This window comes from Hyperoodon ampullatus, assembly GCF_949752795.1.
Source record: "Hyperoodon ampullatus genome assembly, chromosome: 8".
In the NCBI taxonomy this organism is placed as follows: domain Eukaryota; kingdom Metazoa; phylum Chordata; class Mammalia; order Artiodactyla; family Ziphiidae; genus Hyperoodon; species Hyperoodon ampullatus.
The window spans coordinates 4,827,071-4,846,951 of record NC_136921.1 but is presented as its reverse complement, the minus strand read 5'-3'; the positions used below and the strand labels follow the sequence as shown (position 1 = coordinate 4,846,951).

The 19,881-nt window shown below is 55.7% G+C and overlaps 1 protein-coding gene across 2 annotated transcripts; it reads right to left on the bottom strand.

Annotated features, from left to right (window-relative positions):
• Nucleotides 1-4,104: 4,104 nt before the first annotated feature.
• GBX2 (gastrulation brain homeobox 2) lies at nucleotides 4,105-6,200 on the bottom strand (the record flags this gene model as incomplete). Of its 2 annotated transcripts, none has more annotated exons than XM_079710516.1 (2): nucleotides 4,105-4,628; nucleotides 5,678-6,200. In XM_079710516.1, the coding sequence occupies 2 exons, from the start codon at nucleotides 6,198-6,200 to the stop codon at nucleotides 4,105-4,107; spliced, it is 1,047 nt and encodes a 348-aa protein (XP_079566642.1). The 2 variants fall into 2 exon arrangements, with proteins under 2 accessions (XP_079566642.1, XP_079566643.1); XM_079710517.1 differs by having other exon boundaries at nucleotides 4,520-4,628; nucleotides 5,623-6,200.
• Nucleotides 6,201-19,881: the final 13,681 nt, after the last annotated feature.

The following is a 19,881-nucleotide window of genomic DNA, read 5'->3' as shown; positions in this document are numbered from 1 at the left end:
TCCCTCCCAGCTTCCTGTGCACCCAGCAGAACCCTCTGCCAAGGGGGACGGAGCGCCGCTCTGCTTGGGACAGGCCCGGGGCCGGAGGGAGCGGCCCGGAGGCCCTGTTCTAGGCTTGCCAGACACAGCTGAAATGATTAAGCCAATTAAGCTCGAACAAACAGACGCAAGACTGAGCGGGCACTGACCCTGAGAGAAAGGGTGGAATGCAGGTGCTCCGGCCAGCTACACACCTAGTGCGGACTGGCCGGCGCGCAGACAGCCGTAGAATCGGGATGGTTCCGCCAGGCAAACCCGGTCTTGAGAGGCCTAGAAGGCCACCCCACCTCCCCCTCACCCCACCCCCTTTAGCTGAAAAGTCCCTGCGAAATACCACCCTGGGGATGAGGACTGGGCGGCAAAAACTGGGTGCAGAAGCATGTGCCGAGTCTCAAAAATTCCAGCACGGGGCTGGGGTGGGAAAGTCCAAGCCCTGGTGCTCCGAGGGGTTCTCCCAGCCCCAGCGGGGAGCAGGGGCAGGAGGTTAAGGCCCAAGACCAATCTAAGAAGGCCCTGCCCCCAGAACGTGGAGACGTGGCTGCAGGTTTTCAAAGTACCCTCAGTTCTGCAAAGGCCAGGGGCACCCAGCTCCCCGAGGCTAGGGGCTAGGGCTGGGGCTGGGTGACTATTCCTCCGCGCCCCCCACCCCCGGCCCCCAGGATCCCTACCCTGGTTGGTGGATGCAGGGTGCAGACAGGCTCCAAGAGCCCTAGCGCAGGGAGGGGGTGGGTGCAGGTCCGCAGCGCTCCCAAGCGTAATTATTTGATCTGCAGATGTAAGTGGGATTTATTGTAACAACAAATATAGTGATGTCAAAACCCAACCTTGGATTAAAGCCGGCAGCCAAAGGGGAAGTGTATTAATTTCCAACAGCATCTCAGGCCAGAGCCTATTAGAACAAGCTATTCTTCAGGCCTCCCCATCAGAATTAATCATTGGGAGTTAATTTGAAGCTCAGACAAGTTGCTGTTAATTTAGTGCAGAGAGGACGGGATGGAATAAAAAGCTGAGGTGCTGGCCGAGCCTCGTGGGTCTCATTAATCAGCCAGCTGAGACGGCCTGGCTTGATTACAATTTGCAAAAAAATTCATTAGGGCCCGGGCGATTGACAATTTTTCTCTCTGCCTGTGATGTGACTCATTAGGCAGCCAAATGAAAGCCATGATGACGGCCATGATGACAGAGGCCATCAAGCGCCGCTTGTTTATCTTCCTCCCCTCGGCCTGTCTCTCGGGCCTGGGCCTCCGCGCTGGGCTCTCAGGGCCGCCCGGTGTTCGGAGGTTGGGGAGGAGGGAGAAGGAGCCCAGAGAGGGCAGGGGGGCCCAGCGGTAGCCGGCGCCGCCGTGTCCACCAGGCTAGGGTAGCCCCAGGCCCTGTACTCCTCCTGCATCCAAAGGCCAAGGACCAGCGCAGCTGGGGTGGGCCTGGGAGCTTGAGCCCCACCATGAGGCTCCCTGAAGGCACCCCCCTCCTTGCTAGGGAGCTTCACTTTCCCCCCAAGGTTTTTGAAGCCAAGGCTTTGGGCCCCTCCACTCTGTGTCTCCCATCCCTACCATGGGCTTTTGGGGAAGGTGGGTAGGGGTTACACCTGTTATGGTGCAAGGGTACATGGGATGGGGGGCACGCCAGGATCTGCGGGGAGTGCCCTGCTCTCAACACCCGGGGTTCCTTCCCCAGACCCGGAGCGCCAGGTGGGGGCGTCCCCGCCGCGGAGGCCGCAGCCCCCCAGATCCTCAGGCCCGGACTCTGCGCCACCGGCCGCGGTTCTGCCAGGGGCACATATCCGGCCTGGGGATGGACAGGCCCGGGTATGGGGGGCGGGGACGGCGTCTCCACGGGCCTCCATTGCTGCGGCGGCGGCGGCCAGTGGCCAGTGCGGACCTGCCGCGAGCGGATGACGCCAACAGGCGACCCGGGCGCGATCACTGGCGGGCTACCGGCGGCATCGGCCGGAGCGGCGGGGCCTTGGGGACCGTGCGCCGGGCAGGGAGCGGCCCGGGCGCACCTCCCACCTCAGGCCCCAGGGCGCTGGGTGGGGGGCAGCAAGGAGCCTCCACAGCTCTCCGCTCCCCGCAGAGCGGACCGAGGCCCTCGGAGGAACGGCCACTCAGTATCACTGTGCTCAAAACCCAAGCCCGGGCCATCTTCTGTCCCTGGAAATCTTGGGAACGCGGCGGAAATCGGTGTCTCGGTCGCGCCCGGCCCTCACTTTGCGCCTGAAGTTCGGGCTGAAACCTCGGTCCCCAATGCCCCTCCTCCGCGCAGAGGTGACGGGTCTTAAGCCGTATAAATTAAGTCAATATTAGTATTGACCCACGGCGATGGATTTCGCCTTCTTGGACCGAGAACCGCGGTGAGTGAGGCGCGCGGCTGCTTCGCAATCCGTTCCCCGGCCTCCATTCTGAAGGCTGAGGCTGGCGAAGCCGCCGGCTTCTCTTCGCTCTTCGGGCTGCTGGTTTGGTGGCCGCGAGGGCTCTGGCACCGCGCCCCTGGGTCACCCGCGGCCTGTCCGCGGCAATCTCCGGAAGGCCTGGCCGCTCGCGTCCGGCCGGGCGCTTCGTGTCGGGAAAGGAGCAGCGCGCGGAACTGGCCGGGCTCGGGGGACGCGGTCCGCAGTGGTCGGGGTGCGGGATTGGGAATCCGGACACGCCCCTCCCGCGCCCTGCTGGCCGCGCCCCCCCCACCCCGAGGAGGGGGAGGTGCCCAGCTCTCACCCCCAGCCCCGCGGACCGGCCCCCCAACTGGCCGGCGTTCCTCGGGGTGGGGCGGTGGTCGGTCCCGCCCCGCTCCGACCCCGCCCGGAGAGGGAGGTGCCCGGCCCGCGGGCGTTCACAGCCCGCCTCCGCCTCCGAGCTGAGCGCTGCCGGGAAGCCCAGCTCCGCTGGTTGGGTTTCTGCTCCCGTCGGAAGATCACGCCCGGAGGCTGATTTATGAGTGCTCGGCCCTGCCCCGCGAGCGAGCACCGCTTATTTTCGGGTCCGGGATGTTTGTAAGGAAACGCGTTCCCTCCCCGGCTGTCGTCGATTTAGAGAATCAGGAGTTTGTGCAAAGCCACCCATACCCACACTCACTTTCCCTCTTCCGGCGCCCACCTTCTCTGGCCAAAGTTTGCCAGCCTCCTAGGTACTGGTTAGGCTGAGCAGAGGGGAAGATGTTAGATTTCTAAGGTGAAAATTAGGTTTGCTCAAATTGATAACCCAGTTGGAGCTCTTGCTGGCCTATTTCAAACCTGGTGAGGTGCTGTGCGGCTCATGTCCGGCCGGCTTGAGGAGGCCCTGGACACGGGGTGTTCATCCAGTACTGGTCTCAGACCAGCTGCCTGGCCACACGCCGGCAGGCGGTTCCCTCTAAACAGTCAAATCTGGACAAACTTATGAGACCCAAGAATTGGTCTTTTCCCTCTCTCTCTCCTTTTTATTATTCACAAGACTGAGATTGTTTTAATGTCATAACTTATACGAAAATAAGCTACATTGAAATAAATTAAACACAACGGAGACGTGCTTCAGACATGGCTCATAGGATATGCAACCCCAGGAAAGAAAGCCAGGCAAAATCAAAGCAAAGCAAATTTCCAGGCTGCCCCAAAATGTCTGCATTTCAGTCAACTAAAAAAGCCAGAATAGAAACAAAAATAAATGGAGACCCCAGTGTTTGTTCCTGCATGTGATGTTTACCTTTGGAAAAGTATGGAAAAGTGGCTGCTATGCGTGGCAGGTTACAGCAGAGGTTTTGTTCTCTTCTGGAATGTGGCTGGAGGACATTACTGGGTAGTTGGGTCCTATAACTTTCAAAATACAGCAGCTGAGATCCAGTCTATATAGACATCTAATGTACAAAGTAGGATAGTATAATAAATATTTAGTGTGTCTTCAGGTGTAGCTGTAGCCCCTTCAAAAGCAGTCTTTCAAGCCTGTTTCATGAATATACTCTCAATTTGCTTGGGATGTCCAAAGTTGGGGGGTGACTTTGAGTTTTGCCTCAAACACGGTGGAGTCCACTATGGGTTCCCTCGGGCACTGTGGCTTCTCCACGGTGGTCCAGGCCCTAGCCCTCCCTGGGCCCTCAGGGGCGGGCCTGCTCCAGCTGCTGATGCTGACTTCTAATGGCGAACCTGCTGACGTGGACGGGGATGGGGACAACGATCTTGGGGTTCCTGGAGGGCTCCCCTGTCTTGGAATTGGCATTGCCGGCTTTCACCCGTTTCCACTTGGCCCGGCGGTTCTGGAACCAGATTTTCACCTGCACCTCGCTGAGTTTGAGGGCGTGAGCGATCTGTGAGCGCTCGGTCAGCGAGAGGTACTTTTTGCAGTGGAACTCCTTCTCTAGCTCGAGGAGCTGCTCGCTGGTGAAGGCAGTCCGCCGCCGCCGGTTCTTGCCCGTGGACGTGGTGCTGCCCGCGCCGCCGCCGCTCGGCGGGGTCTCCTCCAACGCGTGGCCGGGGTCTTCCTCCTTGTGAGCCGCCTGGCCAGTCAGATTGTCATCCGAGCTGTAGTCCAGATCGCTCTCCAGCGAGAAACTCTCCTCCTTGCCCTTCGGGTCGTCTTCCACCTTTGACTCGTCTTTCCCTTGCCCTCTGACAGCCCCGACTGAAAGCAAAACCAAACGGCGTTTTATTACATTTCGCACACTGGCCTTCCTTTCCCTTTCCCACCGTCACTCGGGCATTTTCCCCCCTTGGCGGATTGTCTTTCTGTGACATTAACACATTGTGATTTCCTGGCCTTTGAGGGGTAGAGAAGGGGGGGGGGGGGCGTGAGAAAGCTCAAGGGAGAGGAGGAGACAGTACAGGCGACGGCCCTTTGCCCAGAACCATCACTCAAGGGGCCACCAGGCCTCCTCTGCAACCTCCCAGCCTCCCGCAGCTTAAGGCAGAAGTAACAGGAGGCCTGAGGCCCAAGAGAGCGTCCTCTTTGTCCCCGGGGTGGGGGCTGGGTGAGGACTGAGGGGGAGTTCACGATTCATCCTGCCCACCCACCTCCCTCCCCACCGCCACCGCCGCCGCCGCCGCCAAAATTCTGTGAACTTCAATTTCATCGCAGCCAGAGTGAGTGCACAGGGAGGTGCAGACCCCAGACCATGTCGGTTTCTGAGACAGATGATGTTGGTCAAAGGGAAGTTTTGTAGCCTTAGAAGAAGTTCCCACCGGACACCCCAGCACACACATGCGGACGCACAGCCTCCTAGGAATCCGATTCTCCCAGGCAAGCAGCAAGCCCGGTAAAAGGGTTTAATAGGTCTGGACGCCCTTCGGCACCCTCCCTGCAAAGACGCGCAGCCCAACCCCCCTCCCCTAAAGGCTGAAACCTACCCGGGATCCCAAGTCACAGCGCCGGAGATGGGGGAGTGCAAGACTCGGCCAAACTCGCCAGCAGATAAATTCGCCGCTTAGAGCAGCAGCTGGCCTGGGGCCCTGAATGCGCACCCCGCCCCCCCGCCCCCGCGCTTGTTGCGTGGCTCTAAATGCCCTCCGGAGGCCCCGCCGCGCAGCTCCTCTGCATCCTCCGGCTCCTCAGGCCGGGGGATCCGGGGCGGGGGGCGAGCGGGGGCTCGGCCTCACCCCCTCGGTCCCCGCGGGAACACGGAGCTGGCGCGCCCCCGCGCCCTTCCGCCCGGGTCGCGCGCGCCGCCGACTCACCGAGCGACGCCTGCACAGCCTCGGCCGCGGAGAAGGCAAGCAGCGAGCCCTCCTTGGCCAAGAAGCCTTTGCCATCCTCCGCGTCGGCTTGCAGCGCCTCCGCCTTGTCGAAGTTGCCACCGCCAGGCAGCGGCTGCGGCGCGAACTTCCGGGCAGCCGCCGCCTCCTGGTGCTGGGGAGACGCGGAGAAGCCGCCGGGCAGCGTGGCCATGAGCGTGGAGGTGAGCGCCATGCCCTGCGCCAAGCTGGAGCAGAAGCTGGTGGGCAGGCTGGGGATCTGGTGGTGAGGGTGCGCGGGCGGCAGCGCCGGCTGCAGCGCGGCCTGGGGCAGCGCGGGCGGCGGCGGCGGCGGCGGCGGCAGCACCACCGGCCGGTAGGGCATGAACATAGGGTAGCCAGTGTAGACGAAATGGCCGGGGCTGGGCTGCGGCGGGCTGCCGATCAGCGAGTCTATGCTGAAGGCGGTACTACTCCCCAGCGGGCGCTGCATCATCATCAGCGACGGCGGGAACGCTGCGCTCATAGACGCGCTCGGGAGAGGCCCGCGAAAGGCGAAAAGTCCCCGCGCCGCGCCGCCACCGGGAAGCCCGCCAGGCGCCGGGAGCACAGCTTGGTGCACCGGGCAGGGGCCGAGCGGGACCCGGAGAGCAGATACCCCCTCAGTCCTGGGCCCGCTGCATGCCTGGCGGGAGCGGGTGCGGGCGGTGGGCGGGTGAGGCCGTGCGCCCCGGAGCGGCGCGGGCGCCCGGGCCCCGCGGGCTCTCCGGAGCTACCGCCCGCCGTTTGCCCGTCGGAGCCCGCGCGCGTCGCTTCCGCGGCCCTCGGCCCGGGCTCGCAGCCGTCTGCGCGTCCGTCTGTCTGTCTGGCTGTCGGTCGCCTCCTGCGGGCCGCAGGGGAGCGCGCGAAGCTGGCGCACTTGTCTTCGGCGGGCGCCGCCAGCACCTTTAAATCGCGCTCCTCTTTCTCATTCACATTTTGCCTGCTGCCGGGCCGGGCTCCCCTCACGTGGGGCCGGGAGCCGCCGCTTATTGGCTGCGCCAGGAGTGGGCGGGGCGAAAGTGGGCTCCGCCCCCTCCACCAGGGCTGGCCGAGAGCAGGCTGTGGACGCCGCGAGCGCAGCGCGCGGCCCGGAGAGCCGGAGCTTGTGCCCCTGGCCCGCGCCGCAAAAACTTGAAAGGGGCCATTGGCACCTCCTAGGCTCGAAACTCGGGGCTCGGCAGCCTCAACGAGGCCGCCTCCAAGGGCGGCTTTCGGGGCTAGCGACGGCCGCGTCTAAACCGCGGGCGTTTTATTTCTTTGGTATATGCTTTGGAACAAACCTGCCGGGGGCTGCTGCTCCTCCCGGGGTCCGGGAGAGGTTCCCGGAGTTGGGGGCAAGGTCCTGCCCCTCCAGATCCGCCCCTAGGGCGCCGGCCGGGAGCTAGCAGCCCCTCCCCGCCGCAGAGAACCCGCCGGGTTGCTCGAGGCGCCCCCGCGTTCCCGGCGCCGCGGGGAGGCTGCTGATGTCCCCATCCCGAGCTGGGCCCTCCAGTGAGCGATCCCTTCTCATTTTTCATGACATTCTTAATCATCGCACCTATTTACACACTTTGCCTGCGCACCAAAATAACAGCCACGATAATTATGATAATAAAGCCAGTCCTTTATCTGCTCCATCCTCGGGGAGGGAGGGGGGAGTTGCTGTGTCTCCAGTTTGTATAACGTGAGATTATCCTGATGAAAGCTTTATGATGTTTGCGCAAATAAAAGCTGCGTTTTGTAAATAGGCGCTAATTAAGCACGTTGGGAACGGAGGGAGCGCTCACCCCGGCGCCGCCGCCAGGTTTCCAGCGCGAGGACTCGAGGGTGCGCGGTTCCCCTTTGCCTACTGCAGGATGGAGCCGATTCCCTCAAGATGTTTCCCCTGTCTCGACAATGGTAAAAACCCAGAATTTGGGAGTAAGGGAATTGGCGGGGATGGGGTGAGTGTTAGGAATGTTCTTATCCCCTTCACCATGATAAAAACAAAACTTTCAGCTCTTGTATTCCCTTTTAAAATGGAATCCTTTCGTGGCAAGGGCAGACCGTGCAAAGCGCGCCAGCGCGCGCGGGGCTTCCACGCGCCTCCAGGGCCTCGGCTCCAACTTCCCGGGTCTAGACGTTCGCTCGGAACGGCCGACAAGCACCGGACTCGGGAGGAAAGGAGAGAAAAGCACTGTTACGCCGGTCATTAAAAATCAGCTCACGCCAAGGAGCTAGTGGCTGGGGAGTTGGCCCGTGTTGGACGTGTGCTATGGATCACTTACAAGCACATTTAATTGGGAGATAAAGATAAATCGATCTTTATGAATTTATCGACCTGATTCTTTGAAGCTCTTCTTTCTCGCTCTTCTTCTTTCTCTGGCTTTAACCCGAAGGCCCCCTGGGGGACGTCTTAATCCTGGACCACCTCCTCAGCCGGGAGTCTGGCCGGGGACCCCCTGCCCACCCAACGGGCCCCGGAGGAGCGAAGGGAGGGTGCATCCTCGGCGCCCCGGAGGGCTGAGAAAACTCGCTGTCTCCGCCGCCAGCCGCCCTCCCTCTCCTCGCCTCCTCCCCCCGCCCCCCCACCAGGACAAAGACGTCTCCAGCGCGTTTCCCCACTCCAGGCCGCAGTAATAGGTGGCTCCGGCCGCAGGCGGTTTGAAAGGAATTCATTAGGACGCTGCCTGTATTGCCTCCACTCCCTTCACGCCCAGACCCCGAGGTGGCTTAGGCGGCGTGAGGGGAAATAAATTCCCGTTGGGATCCACGGGGAAGGAGACGTCTGTGGGCTCCGTAAGCGCTACCCCTCTTTCTCCACTCCTGCAAAAGAAGCACAAGAAGAAAAGGAAAAGAAAAAAAAAAAATCGAAGCCCAGGGCAAAAGTCTGGTTTCTTTATGAGTGTAATAAATACTCCCTCTCATTATGAGATAGTTACAGTCACACCGTCTTGGGCAGGGTTACCTTGTTTTTTGAATACTAAAGAAAAAAAAAAACGCTCGACTGCTTGATTTACGTTGATACAGCCGGGTCCCTTCGCTGCTTGACAGTGGCATGTCTGTGTAAGCTGTTACTCATTTTACCTAAGCAGATTTGCCATCCACTTTGCTATTTTGGCATAAAAATGTTGTTCTAGGGACTTCCGTCCCCTGATTACCCTCCAAGGGACAGAGGTTCCTTTGATGATTTCGGTGATAATTCCACATTTAAAGTTCAGCAAGGAGATTGAGGTCCACTGAATTATAGGTACACTTGAAATAATTTGATGGCATATTACTTGCACCCATAAACTGCCGTGGAAAGTATTGACTACAGGGGTTATAGTACGAATCTCCTTTTATTAGTTAAGGGGTTAAGAGAATTCTCATCAATATGAATTTTATTTACTAGTGTGCTTTTTCTCAAGTGCAGTGCAGTCATATTTTCTCATCTAATGCTTAACTGCTTAGAAAACGACTGTTCGCCTCATAAAAGGATCCTTGTGTTTCGCCGTGATTAACAAGATTCATTCGGGCACCTGAGCTACCTACAAAGCATTCAGAGCGAGGGGACCGTGGATAATAAAAGCCTTTAGAGTTTTTCCACTGCTCCTCGGAGAGATTTCTGGGCAGCGAGAGACAGGTACACCGCTTATCCATCCTTCGGATTCCGACCTGCCTAGCTCGGAACTCCCTCCAACTGTAGAGCTCTCGGTGTCTCAGCTCGGCCCAGGCTGCGCGGGAAAACCAGCCGGCACAGACCCTTGCAACTTTGCCTTAGGTGTCCCCTGTCCCCTCCCTCCGAGGAGGAAGAGCGAAGGATGCACCCGAAGGGAGATCTTGCGTTCTCCAACTCCAGTTAACTTCTGCGAACTTTTTTTTTTCCCGGGGAAACTCCAGTCGGGATGAAGTTGGCCCAGCCCCTGGACACTTTCCTCGGCCGGTGACAAGCTGGTGTCATGACCGTATTAGGCCACTTAAAACATCAGACGTCAGTAAATGTGATGGTAATTAAGTTGTCGCCACGCTTCGGGGCTGTCCGAGTCAGCTTTTGCACACAGGTGTATGGAGGCTGAGTGTAAAATGCTCAATGCACAAGTAAATGAATATTCATGCAGCAAACTTGTGTTGCCCTGTCGAGTCCAGCCCGGAGAAGGATGCACCGCGAACCGCGCGCTTCCACGATGCCGCCAGGCTCGAGGTCCCGGGTGGTCGTGGAGAGAAGGTAGCGTGGGAGCCCCAGGTCTCCGTGGGTGCGGAGAAACACGCGGGCTTAGCAGGCCGGGTGTTCCGGCCCGCCGCCCAGTCCCAGGCTACAGGCCGGTTTCTCGGGCAACCATGTTGTTTTTATTTATAGGGACTTTGAGTGGCCTGATCATTAGGTCATTGCCTCAGCTCTTGCTCCTGGCAATAGTTGGGAAATAGCTTGGGATGGGTTTTATTTATGGAAGGGCAATTGGGATTCACACCCAGCTAACCCAGAGCAGTCCCTCCCAAGCCCAAGATGCACTTACAAAGGGGTGCTTGTGTAAAATTCCCCATCAGACACACCAATTTGCAAGTAGCAGAAAGCATTGAAGCCTCGTCTTTTTAAACTATTTTATTCAGCCATTTTTTTTTTTTTTTTTTAAATCTGAAAGCCCAAAATAGACTCCATGTGGTTCTAAGTGAAGGCAGCCCTTGGCTGGCTTTGAAATAGCTCCTGCAATTATGTAAAAGAGCCATTCACCAACAGAACGGAATTAAAAGGGATCTCGCCCGCTTCCCTTTCATTGCCAACCTCTCATGTTTGGCTTTTCAAAGCACTTCCAACACGATGTCTTTCTCCAGGACAAAAGGCAGAACAAAAAAAGTCCCCAAACTTGTAAATTGAACGTCAAGGGAACTTTAAACAATTTAAAGCCCATAAATAATGATAAAGGGGACTGGCAAAAAAGGCAAACCCATTCAATTAATAGAGTTTCCCAAGCAAAGATCAAGTGGTTTATAAAATAAAAGTCTTTGGTTTCATTATTCTGCTCCTTGGCCGTGCAGAAAGCAGGACCAGGGGGGTTTTCTAAAGCGCCCTGAAGAAGAAACACTTTGCAGCACCGTGTGTGCTGCGACATTCTTCTGTAGAAAGTTTTGCTTTTTGTCCCCCACCCTCAAAATAGCAGAAACAAAACCGCAAACCAGAAGCGTGAAGAGATTTTTTTTTTTTTTTTGCATTTCCTTGGAGGAGTTGGAAATTGTTCCCCTCAGGACTGCAGTCGGGGAAACGTGACCCTCACACCTGCGCTGCCCTCCCCACCCCAGCGCGGAGGAACGGGCGGAGCCACGGCCGCGTGGCCCTCGAGCCGAGCCCTGGTGGGATCTGGGGACCAGGGCGGGGAGGTCCTACACCTCCCGGGAGCCGCGAGACTGCGGGCGCGGACGCGCCGACGGCGCACCCAGACGCCAGCTGCGAGCGCGTGCAGCTCGAGGTTCCTCCGCACCCCACGCGGGCCTCGGCTCCAGAGCCGGGGTCCAGGCGTCCAAGGGCGCAGGCAGGGGTCCTAGTTCCTTTTCAGAATAGCCCCGGAGCTTGGAGTGGGGAGTTCGTGACCACTGGGGGTACTGGATCGCCTGACACCTTCGTCCTGGAAGCCCCGCGCCCGCGCTCACCACGCATCGCCCCGGGAGCACCCAGACCCTGCAAAGCGGATCCTCAGCGGGGACTGAGCCCGTCCACCCCGGAGCTCCCAAGCTGGGGGGAAGAAGCATCGGGCGGAGGCCAGGCCGGGAGCCGGCCCGAGGGCTGTAGTTGCGGGGCCTCGGGCGAGGGCCTGGCTGCCGGGGGAGTAGCGCCCGCATCCTTCCCGTGGGGCTGGCTCGGGCCGCGCGTCTGGGAGGCCGCGCGAGTTCACTAACCCCAGGCCCGGGAGCGCCGGGGAGGGAGGCGCGGGCCGCGCGGCACTTCTCACCTGCCTTTATCTCTACGCATCTGCCCCCTCGGATTCCCGCGGCCCCACCTTTCGGGGACTTCAAACGCGCCCCGCTACCCGGCGCCCGACTTTCATCTCCCCGCACAGCGGGCATTGTTTGCGGGACTTCACAGAGATGCTAATCCCGGGGCCGCGTAAACGGCGGCCCGGGAGGCGGGCAGAGGGCACCGAGGGGTGAGGGGGTGCGCCAGCCTGAGCCGGGGGCCTTGGGAACCGCCGTACTGGCAACCCTCCTGGAACGCCCGGGTCAGCTACTGCCCCCCTCCCGTCCCATCCCGCCCGCCTTATCCGGAAGGCGCCGGACACACCGTGACGGTCCTGGGCCGGACACAGCCGGCGTCCAGTGGATGCGGAAGTAGGAAGCGACCGATGGCCGGGGCTCAGCAGTGCGCCCTCCCCGCTTCCAGCTCTCGGGAGGAGACCGCGTGGCCCGGAGAGCCCGCCAAGGGACTCAGACTGGAGCCCCTGGGGACTCCTGGGCCCTCGCAAACCACGGCCGAGCAGCCACCCCTCGTTGGCCCCGACCCCCTGCCGGGGTGTTGTCTGTTAAAGAGGACGAGGTTTACCTAGAGTTCATCCATTTAACCCTTTGGAAACCACACTTGAGGGAGCAAGAGTGTGTTCGGATCAACTGCCACCGCAATCAAGGGCGCTGCTCCGACTTCAACTTCTGCAGGGACCGAATAAAAAGCAGAGGTGCTCCCAGGCGGAACTGCGTTTCTCCTTTCTCCAGAGATGCTTGCAAAGCAGAGCCTGGATTTCCTCTGGTTACTGGCCCCTCCGATTAAGAAACTGTGACCCAGAAAGGATGTCACCGGACAGGGCAGGCCACTGGGTGTAAACAGAGGGGAGAGATGTTGGCTAAATGTGGAAGGAGAATTAGGGTGGCCTCTGTTCCTCCTAACGAATCCCTCCCGTGGATTTCTGGGGGAAAGGTCATTGTAAAAAGTTCGCTTCTCAATAAGCTCATCTGGGAACCTCAAGGGTAGGTATGTCTGTAACCGACCAACCCAGCTCCACGAGGTTTTCCCAGAGGACAGCTCTGACTCTCGGGGGAGGATTGACTTAAATGACAGATGTGTCCCATGGGAGGACAGGAGACGGTGTGGGCTGATGGAGGTGAGGAGAGAGCCATTCTATTATAATCAACCATTAAATGGAACTAACTGTAGATGTAGAAGCCACTTGAAAAGGGAACTAGGAACACTTTACTTATAATAGGGCCCCCAACTTACCGGAGCATGGAAGAGAAGAGTGCTTACCCCCAACCCACTGGGGTGGACCCATTCCACATTGGAGGAAAATTCCAGTGTAGATCTTTGACTCTTGTTTGAGGGGCTTGAAAGCCACCAAGAACCAGAGCCCATGAAAAGGACAGTCAGTAGAGGCTGGCCACAGGATTCAATTCCCCCTTCCTCGACACTCAGACTCTTTGAGCCCTCACCTCCCCAGGCTCCTTTCCTCACTGACCTGAGGGTGGGTGTAAGTCATGGGCCACAAGGGGGTGAGCCAGCTTTCTGGGCGTCTGTGTTTGCCAAGCTGGGACAATCCACACTGTTCCCTGGTTCGATCGTACACACCCACCGTCCTCATTGCTCCTGTCACTGCCTGAGAAGGTTGGAATCGAACCAGGAGGAGGGAATCCTTGTTTTTAGGTCTTTAAACAAACCTCTAAAACCTGCCGCCTCATGTCCCCCAATATACAACCCCTCCTTGGTGGTGATTGCAGAAATAATTGGAAATGCTGATCTCCTAGGCCTCCGAAGCAAAAGAATTTCTTTGAATTTCCTCCATTTATCATCTGAAAATATACAGAAGGCTCAATTTGCGTAAGTTTGCTACCAACAATTGTATCTCCCTTGTGGGTGCAGCCTGAAGTCCCCGAACTTTAGAGAAAGAAGGAACCAAGAACCAGGATAGAGAGCAGACCTTAATACTGCCCCTCCCCATGTGTTTTCATTTAGGGACCAACCTGCTTGAGCATACATAACCAGACAGGAAAATGAGGGAATGAGGAGTGCAGTTCTTTGAGACACAGTGGGAAAAACCCAGAAAACTTTAGAATGCTGTCCCCACACCTCCCTAGGGGACATTTCTGGGTTTTGTAGGAAATGAAAATATTTTGCACGGACCATGTTGCCCCTTGTGTGTGTGGGTTTGTTGAAAGAGTGTTTTGTTTTGTTTCTGGACGATGAGCAGAGAGCATTAAAGAAAGGCTGCTCATATCTCGCTACGTAGTATTTATTCTACACGATGACGCCCCTGGGAGGGGAGGTTATTCTCGTAGCTCCTTCACACCCATGTACTGAGGAGAGCCGTACTGAGGTGATTTCTACCTGCAGGGGACATTGCCACTGACCCCAGCAGAGGGGCTCCAAGGCTGCTTCTGAAGGCTCCCTTGGGTGTCCCTTGCCTGCTCTGACCAGGCCACAGCAGAGCAGCCCTTGAGGATAGTCACAGACTCCATAGCAGGGCAGAGGTGAAGGCTCAGTGAGTGGGCTCCTTCAGGCCGTCTGCCCCTCAGCTGAGCATATGAGGCTACCTCATCTCTTGGTTGTTATAATTTTCCCTCTGTCCTCAAGTTTCTCTCAGACCCACTTAAACTGCAAACAAAACGAAACAAGAAAACCCAGGAAGACGAGACACTTCTTAAAGTTCAACGTCATTCTTACCCCCAAAACCCTTAAAATTCAGTTCGTTCCGTATATTGTAAGTTATTTGGAAACTTATACTTTAAAATGTAAAGAAATGGATAATTTATTGTGGAAACAAATTTCACATTGACATTTTAACTTTAATAATCTAACAAGGTTATTTAATATCTGTAAACAGAAGTCAAACAGTGTTATATATTAATAAATTAATGAGAGAATGGCAGGAAACAGTTTTATTTAAGACTTTGAAATTTCAAAACTATTAGCGTGGAAAGCACCTTGGGTGTGTGGAGCGCTCGGCGATCTAGAGTGCCGCCTATGGGTCATGTGGATAATGGCATCGGCTTTAGGGCCTGTTTCGGCTCTGAGGTTCCAAGGGGACGGAAGCGGGCTCCCCTTCCGCGGAATTAGAAGGGCCGGGGAGTCTACCTTTTTCATGTCTACAACTGCACAAGAAAAAGTCCCAATTTCTTATTTTAAACGTCTAGGCTACAAGAGAAGGCTTTGTCACAAATGAGGGGGTAAAAATCAGACTTGCATGATTGCGCAAGGCCTTAAGATATACGATCAGATTTTGGACGTGATCATAGAAAACCCACCTTGTCTCTCTTTAAAATCCATGTAAAGTTCTCCTAGTTCTTTGATTCCTCCTGAACAGGGCCTAGAAGTGGAAAGGATTAAGAAACCCTCTGACACCTGGGCCTGAGGGGCCTGGGTGCACCGCTGAGCTCACCCCGGCCTCAGTTTTTCCATCCGCGTAATGGGCGGGAATGCCGGCTCGGTCTCACCAGCGGCCCGACTGTATCCCTAAAACGCAGATAATTAACAGATTGCTTATGTCACGGGTGGTCTGAACTAGATCGCGTAGCACGCGGTGGCGGGGCGCCTGGCCCGGAGCGAATGCTCGAGAGGGTCTCTAAATTGCAAGCAAGCCCGCCAGCCCCGGAGCGCTGCAGGTGCTGGGTGGACGCGGGGCAGCCAGGGCGGCAAGCCTGTGCGCTCAGAGCGAGAGTATCAATTTGAGGCAGCCTCTGATCTCAAGACTCTTGAGCACTGAAAACAAAGCACAGGCCACCAATGGATCAGGATGCGGTACAGTATTTAACGACACACGAGGCCTCCCCCGGGAGGAGAGAGGTCCCGAAGCACCACCCCCGCGTCGGCACAGCTTCATTCTCTTTGCACAAACGGAGGCCGAGGCGCCGACAGTCGCCGGCCCCGGAGCGTCCCTCTGCAGTCGGCCCTCATCACCAAGTTTAGCATTAGAAGGACGCTAGGCACTGCCTGCCCAGGGAGATGACTTCTCTGTCACTTCAGATTATTTTACTTTAAATAAAATATCCGTAAACTGTGTTCATGTGCTAAACGAACAAAGCTCAAATACATTCCTCTTTGGGGAGGGGGTGGGCAACCTGAACACTTTGGCGTCTTGCTTCCCCCCAGACTCCATCTCCCCAGGGCCCCCATCCCGATCCCAGCGCTGGAGTTTCGAACTCCGTGGGGACACTGCGGGTGGACGAAGCTGGGAGGCGGGACGCGAGCTGCCAGCCAAGGACCAGGGGCTGACCCGCCCTCTCCGCTCGGCAGCACTCCGCTCTCTCGCTGCAGGACCCTGGCTCGACGGCGCCCCCTGCGGGCCTCTGTCGGGATCGGCCCCTCGGAGCCGGGGAGCCGGGCTGGAGGGTCGCCGCGTCAAGGTCCCCGCCGGGACTATTCCCTCGCACTCCCAGACTTCCGTTCTCTGAGCAGCCCGGCCTGATCTCGTTTCAGGTGTGGGGGGCGATTTTTACCGCACCCCCGGCTTGCTTTTTTTTATGGAAAGGGGCAAACATCTCCAGTTTTAATGTGGCCCAATTATCTCGTTGGCACGACTTAAAATGTCTCTCTTTTTAATTCATTTCAATCTAGTAAATATGCTTCGGCAAGTAGCTAATTTCTTAGGGATGTCTTCGCCTCGTCGTTTGCATATAAAGCGCGTCGGAAGTCGGCCCCATCTTCCCGTGCAGGGGTCGCAGGCAGCTGGGCCGCCTCCTGGGGGGCGGGGATGCCTGAGTTTGGCCCGGGAAGTCGCAGGCAGTGGTCAGCGATAGGGCCTGGAGCCGGCGGGGCGGGGGCGGGGGCGGGGCACCGGGGCGAGGAAGGGGACAGGCCCCCTCCCCTGGCCCGCCACTGCACCGCCCCGAGCCCCCTCCACTCTTATCTCCGGGAGGGGGCGCCCCTTGGTTGTCACGTGGGCGCGAGGGTCGGGGGGCGCATTTATCCCCAAGTGCGTGTATTAAATCGCATCTGGAGATAGATGAACGTGGATACAGGGGCGGATATCGCAGTGCTCAGTTGAGCAATCTTCTGGCTTTAAATTCCGAGTAAAAGTCTCAAATATTCCCGGGTCAGGGGGGCACTGTCTCATTAAAACCACTCTCGTCCTGAAACTGCAATGCAGACATTAAAGTGCAGTATTTTTCAATTAGAGCTGACGAATTCAATCAAAATTCCATAGATTAGGATGAAATGAGGCATGGGTCATTTACAGGGGAATTTAATTGCCGAGCCATTAGACAAATAGTATATTTGCCATTCCCGCGTTATCCATCATTTTCGACATCAATACCGGGGCCGCATCTCCCCGTCCCGCAGCCGCCCGGAGTCGGCTGTAAACACTCCCTTCCCTGTATCTTCTGATTATATCTGATTTCATTTAGGGCCGTGGGGGATTATAAATGTTCACGCAATCAAGTTCATTAGGACTTCAAATCGCATTTGTGATTGGGATCGCTCTGCTGCTGTCCTCGGTGCGCCTTTCAAACCCCAGGACGAGGCTTTCAAAAACATCTTTTTTGAATTTAAAGCTTCACATCCTTTTGTCTTCCGACGCCCCCTCCCGCCTCCCCCCGGGCGGCCTTGCGCTCCTCTGGCCTCCTTTGCGGAGGAGCAGCCCTGAGCCCCGCCGCCCTGGGAGCTGGGCTGGACCCTCACGCCCCCAGGCTCGCCCGGAGGGGGGTGACGGCCTAGCAGGTCTTCCCCCCGCCATTAGATCCCCCTCCCGGCCCACCCGGAGAACCTCCCCCGAGCGGCCGCGGGGCACTCAGGATCCGGAGACCTGGGCCGGGCGCTGGAGGACCCGCCCCGCGTGTTAGCGGATCGCGGGTGGGTGCGGACCCCCAATCCCTTACCCCCGGCTCCGCGCCGCAGTTTGTAAGTGGAGCTCCGGGCGTATTTGAGTCACGCGGCCGTAGGCCTGTGGGCAGCTACTGGGCCCGACCCTGAGACCCTGCGGACTGACACCCGGAAGCCCTTTCAGGCTGGGCTCTTTCACTCCAGAGACCCGGGTTGGGGCCGTAGCCTGCGGAGCAATTCTCCCTTCTTATTAGTAAACCCAGGAAACAAAGGAGCAGACTCTTCCGGGAGAGCTCTCGACAAGAAAGCCTCAAGATATCCCTTCCGGCGCAGTTGAAAAATAATAGCGTAATATTAACCGCTTCTCATAAAAATATACTTTCGCAGAGATACAGTTACAAGAAGAAAACCCTCATTTTACCCCCGTACTTTGTGCTCCTCGCTGTTAGCTGCCTCAGTAATTTAATTGGAATGAAACGTGAGAAATGTGTCATTTTTGAAGAATTTATGCATCACTTCCTAGAAATCTCATTGGTAACTAGGGGCCCACTGCGTTCTGTTTAGAACCCATAATCACATTTTTATGTGTCTGTACTAGGAGTTAATGCGACCTCCTGTTTTTAGCAGATAAAAAAATGTTCTTTTTCCATGACATCTGCATCAAACTCCGGCTTGCACAAAGTACTAGAAAATCCTGTTTCCCCAATGTTTTCCCAACTTACCAACTTTTTTCAGAGCAGGGAAAAGATACGTGAATGGGAAAAGTGCCTACCAAACGAATAATTACACACCGAATTAAAACCCTGCATTAAGCATAGTCGACAGCAAACACTGCATTCTCAATCATGTTTATTGCTTACAAATTGCATTACAAAGAAATCTACTCTTTTTATTGGAGTGATTAAGCAGAGTGTTAGGACTGCAGAAATACCATTCTGGAAGATTAGATGAAGGCTGAAAACCCAGCTAGTTACATTGCAATGGCGAATGTATAATTTTGTTAAAGAACACGTTGAACACATAAATGAGGATTGGGCTGTCATTATGGCATCGTAAAAGAGTCAACTTAAAATTATATTTATTTATAAACACATTGCCTATAAAACGCGCATACTTAATACAAAGGAAGTAGGCAAACCCATAATCAATGTTTTAATTACGGATTTTTAAAATTATAGCAACATAATTCTATATGATATGTCACGATTCTATAGTTTTCCTATACTCTCCTCCCCTTTAGCATGTGAGCTAAAATCTTGTTGTCTTCTGATTCTGGGGAGAGCCGGTTGGTGGGCCGGGTAAGACCGTTTGCTTATGGCGCCACCTGCAGGACTCCATGAAAATAAGTTTCAACGCTGGAATCCTCCCGCTGGGCTCTAGGAATTGACCTCACTCAGGCTTATTTTTTAGCAATTTAATTGTTGTTTTAAATCAGAACGGTACTGACAATTTCAAGACAAACCCTAAAGTTTGAAAAGCCGACTGAAAGCGAAAAATAAGACGCGACCTTGATCCTAGTTGAAACTTTGGGACTCCCAAGTGCACATAGAAAATTTGACTAAGGAATAATCTATTCTTGAAATAATGGAATAAAAGGTGCAATATTCCTGGTTTATCACTTGGTCCTTGGGCAGCCCTTAAAAGATGGAAAGCACTTGGCAAGCTAATAACATCCGCAACTGCAGTGATTAAGCTCTCTCTCAGATGTCCGCGTCAGGACCCGTCACTGGAGCAGACCTGCTCATTCTCCAAGCCTGTATTTTATACCGTTTTTGTAGAGGGTTAAGTGTTCTTTGCAAAAGTTCAACAGCCTGCCCCATCAACATGAAAACGTAAGGGTTATTTCGGAGACTGAAACCGTGGTGATTATATACAGTTACTGGGATTAGCAAATGCTTCCTAAAGAGTCAGTGGTTTTGATTTTCTTCAAAACATGCGGAATGGGTGATTGTCATGTAACTTAAAATTAAATGGATTTTAAGTACACTAAGAAGAGAAGCCCAATGCTGCTTTCAGAATTTTAAACATGACACATCACACCGTGCCATGTCCGTGCCCTGCCTGCCTGTGGGCTGTGGGTTGTGTCTGGCCATCTAGCTGTGCTGTGGACATCTCATCCTGTCCAGGGTATGGTCGGGATGGAAAGGGGTGAAACTTCTCAGGACCATTGTTGGCAGAGAACCTCATGTGTGTATTTTTGAATTCTCTGTGGTCAGATGACAGTTGTATAGTCAAAGATACTCAAAGTTTGAGGGAAAATATTCCTCTGCTATCTTTTTCCTTTTTAGTAGAAACATCATCTACTCTTTTATTACCTTCTGAATTTTGAACCATGTGAATGCATCATTCAACACTAAATTTAAAATTTAAAAAGTTTAGGTCTTATGGAATTGAGTTTATGTAATATACTCAGAGAGAAAAATAATGATGTTTAATATGAACTGTTTAAGAATGGAAAACACTTTTACCCTTTAATAAAAGAAATACCAGGGTA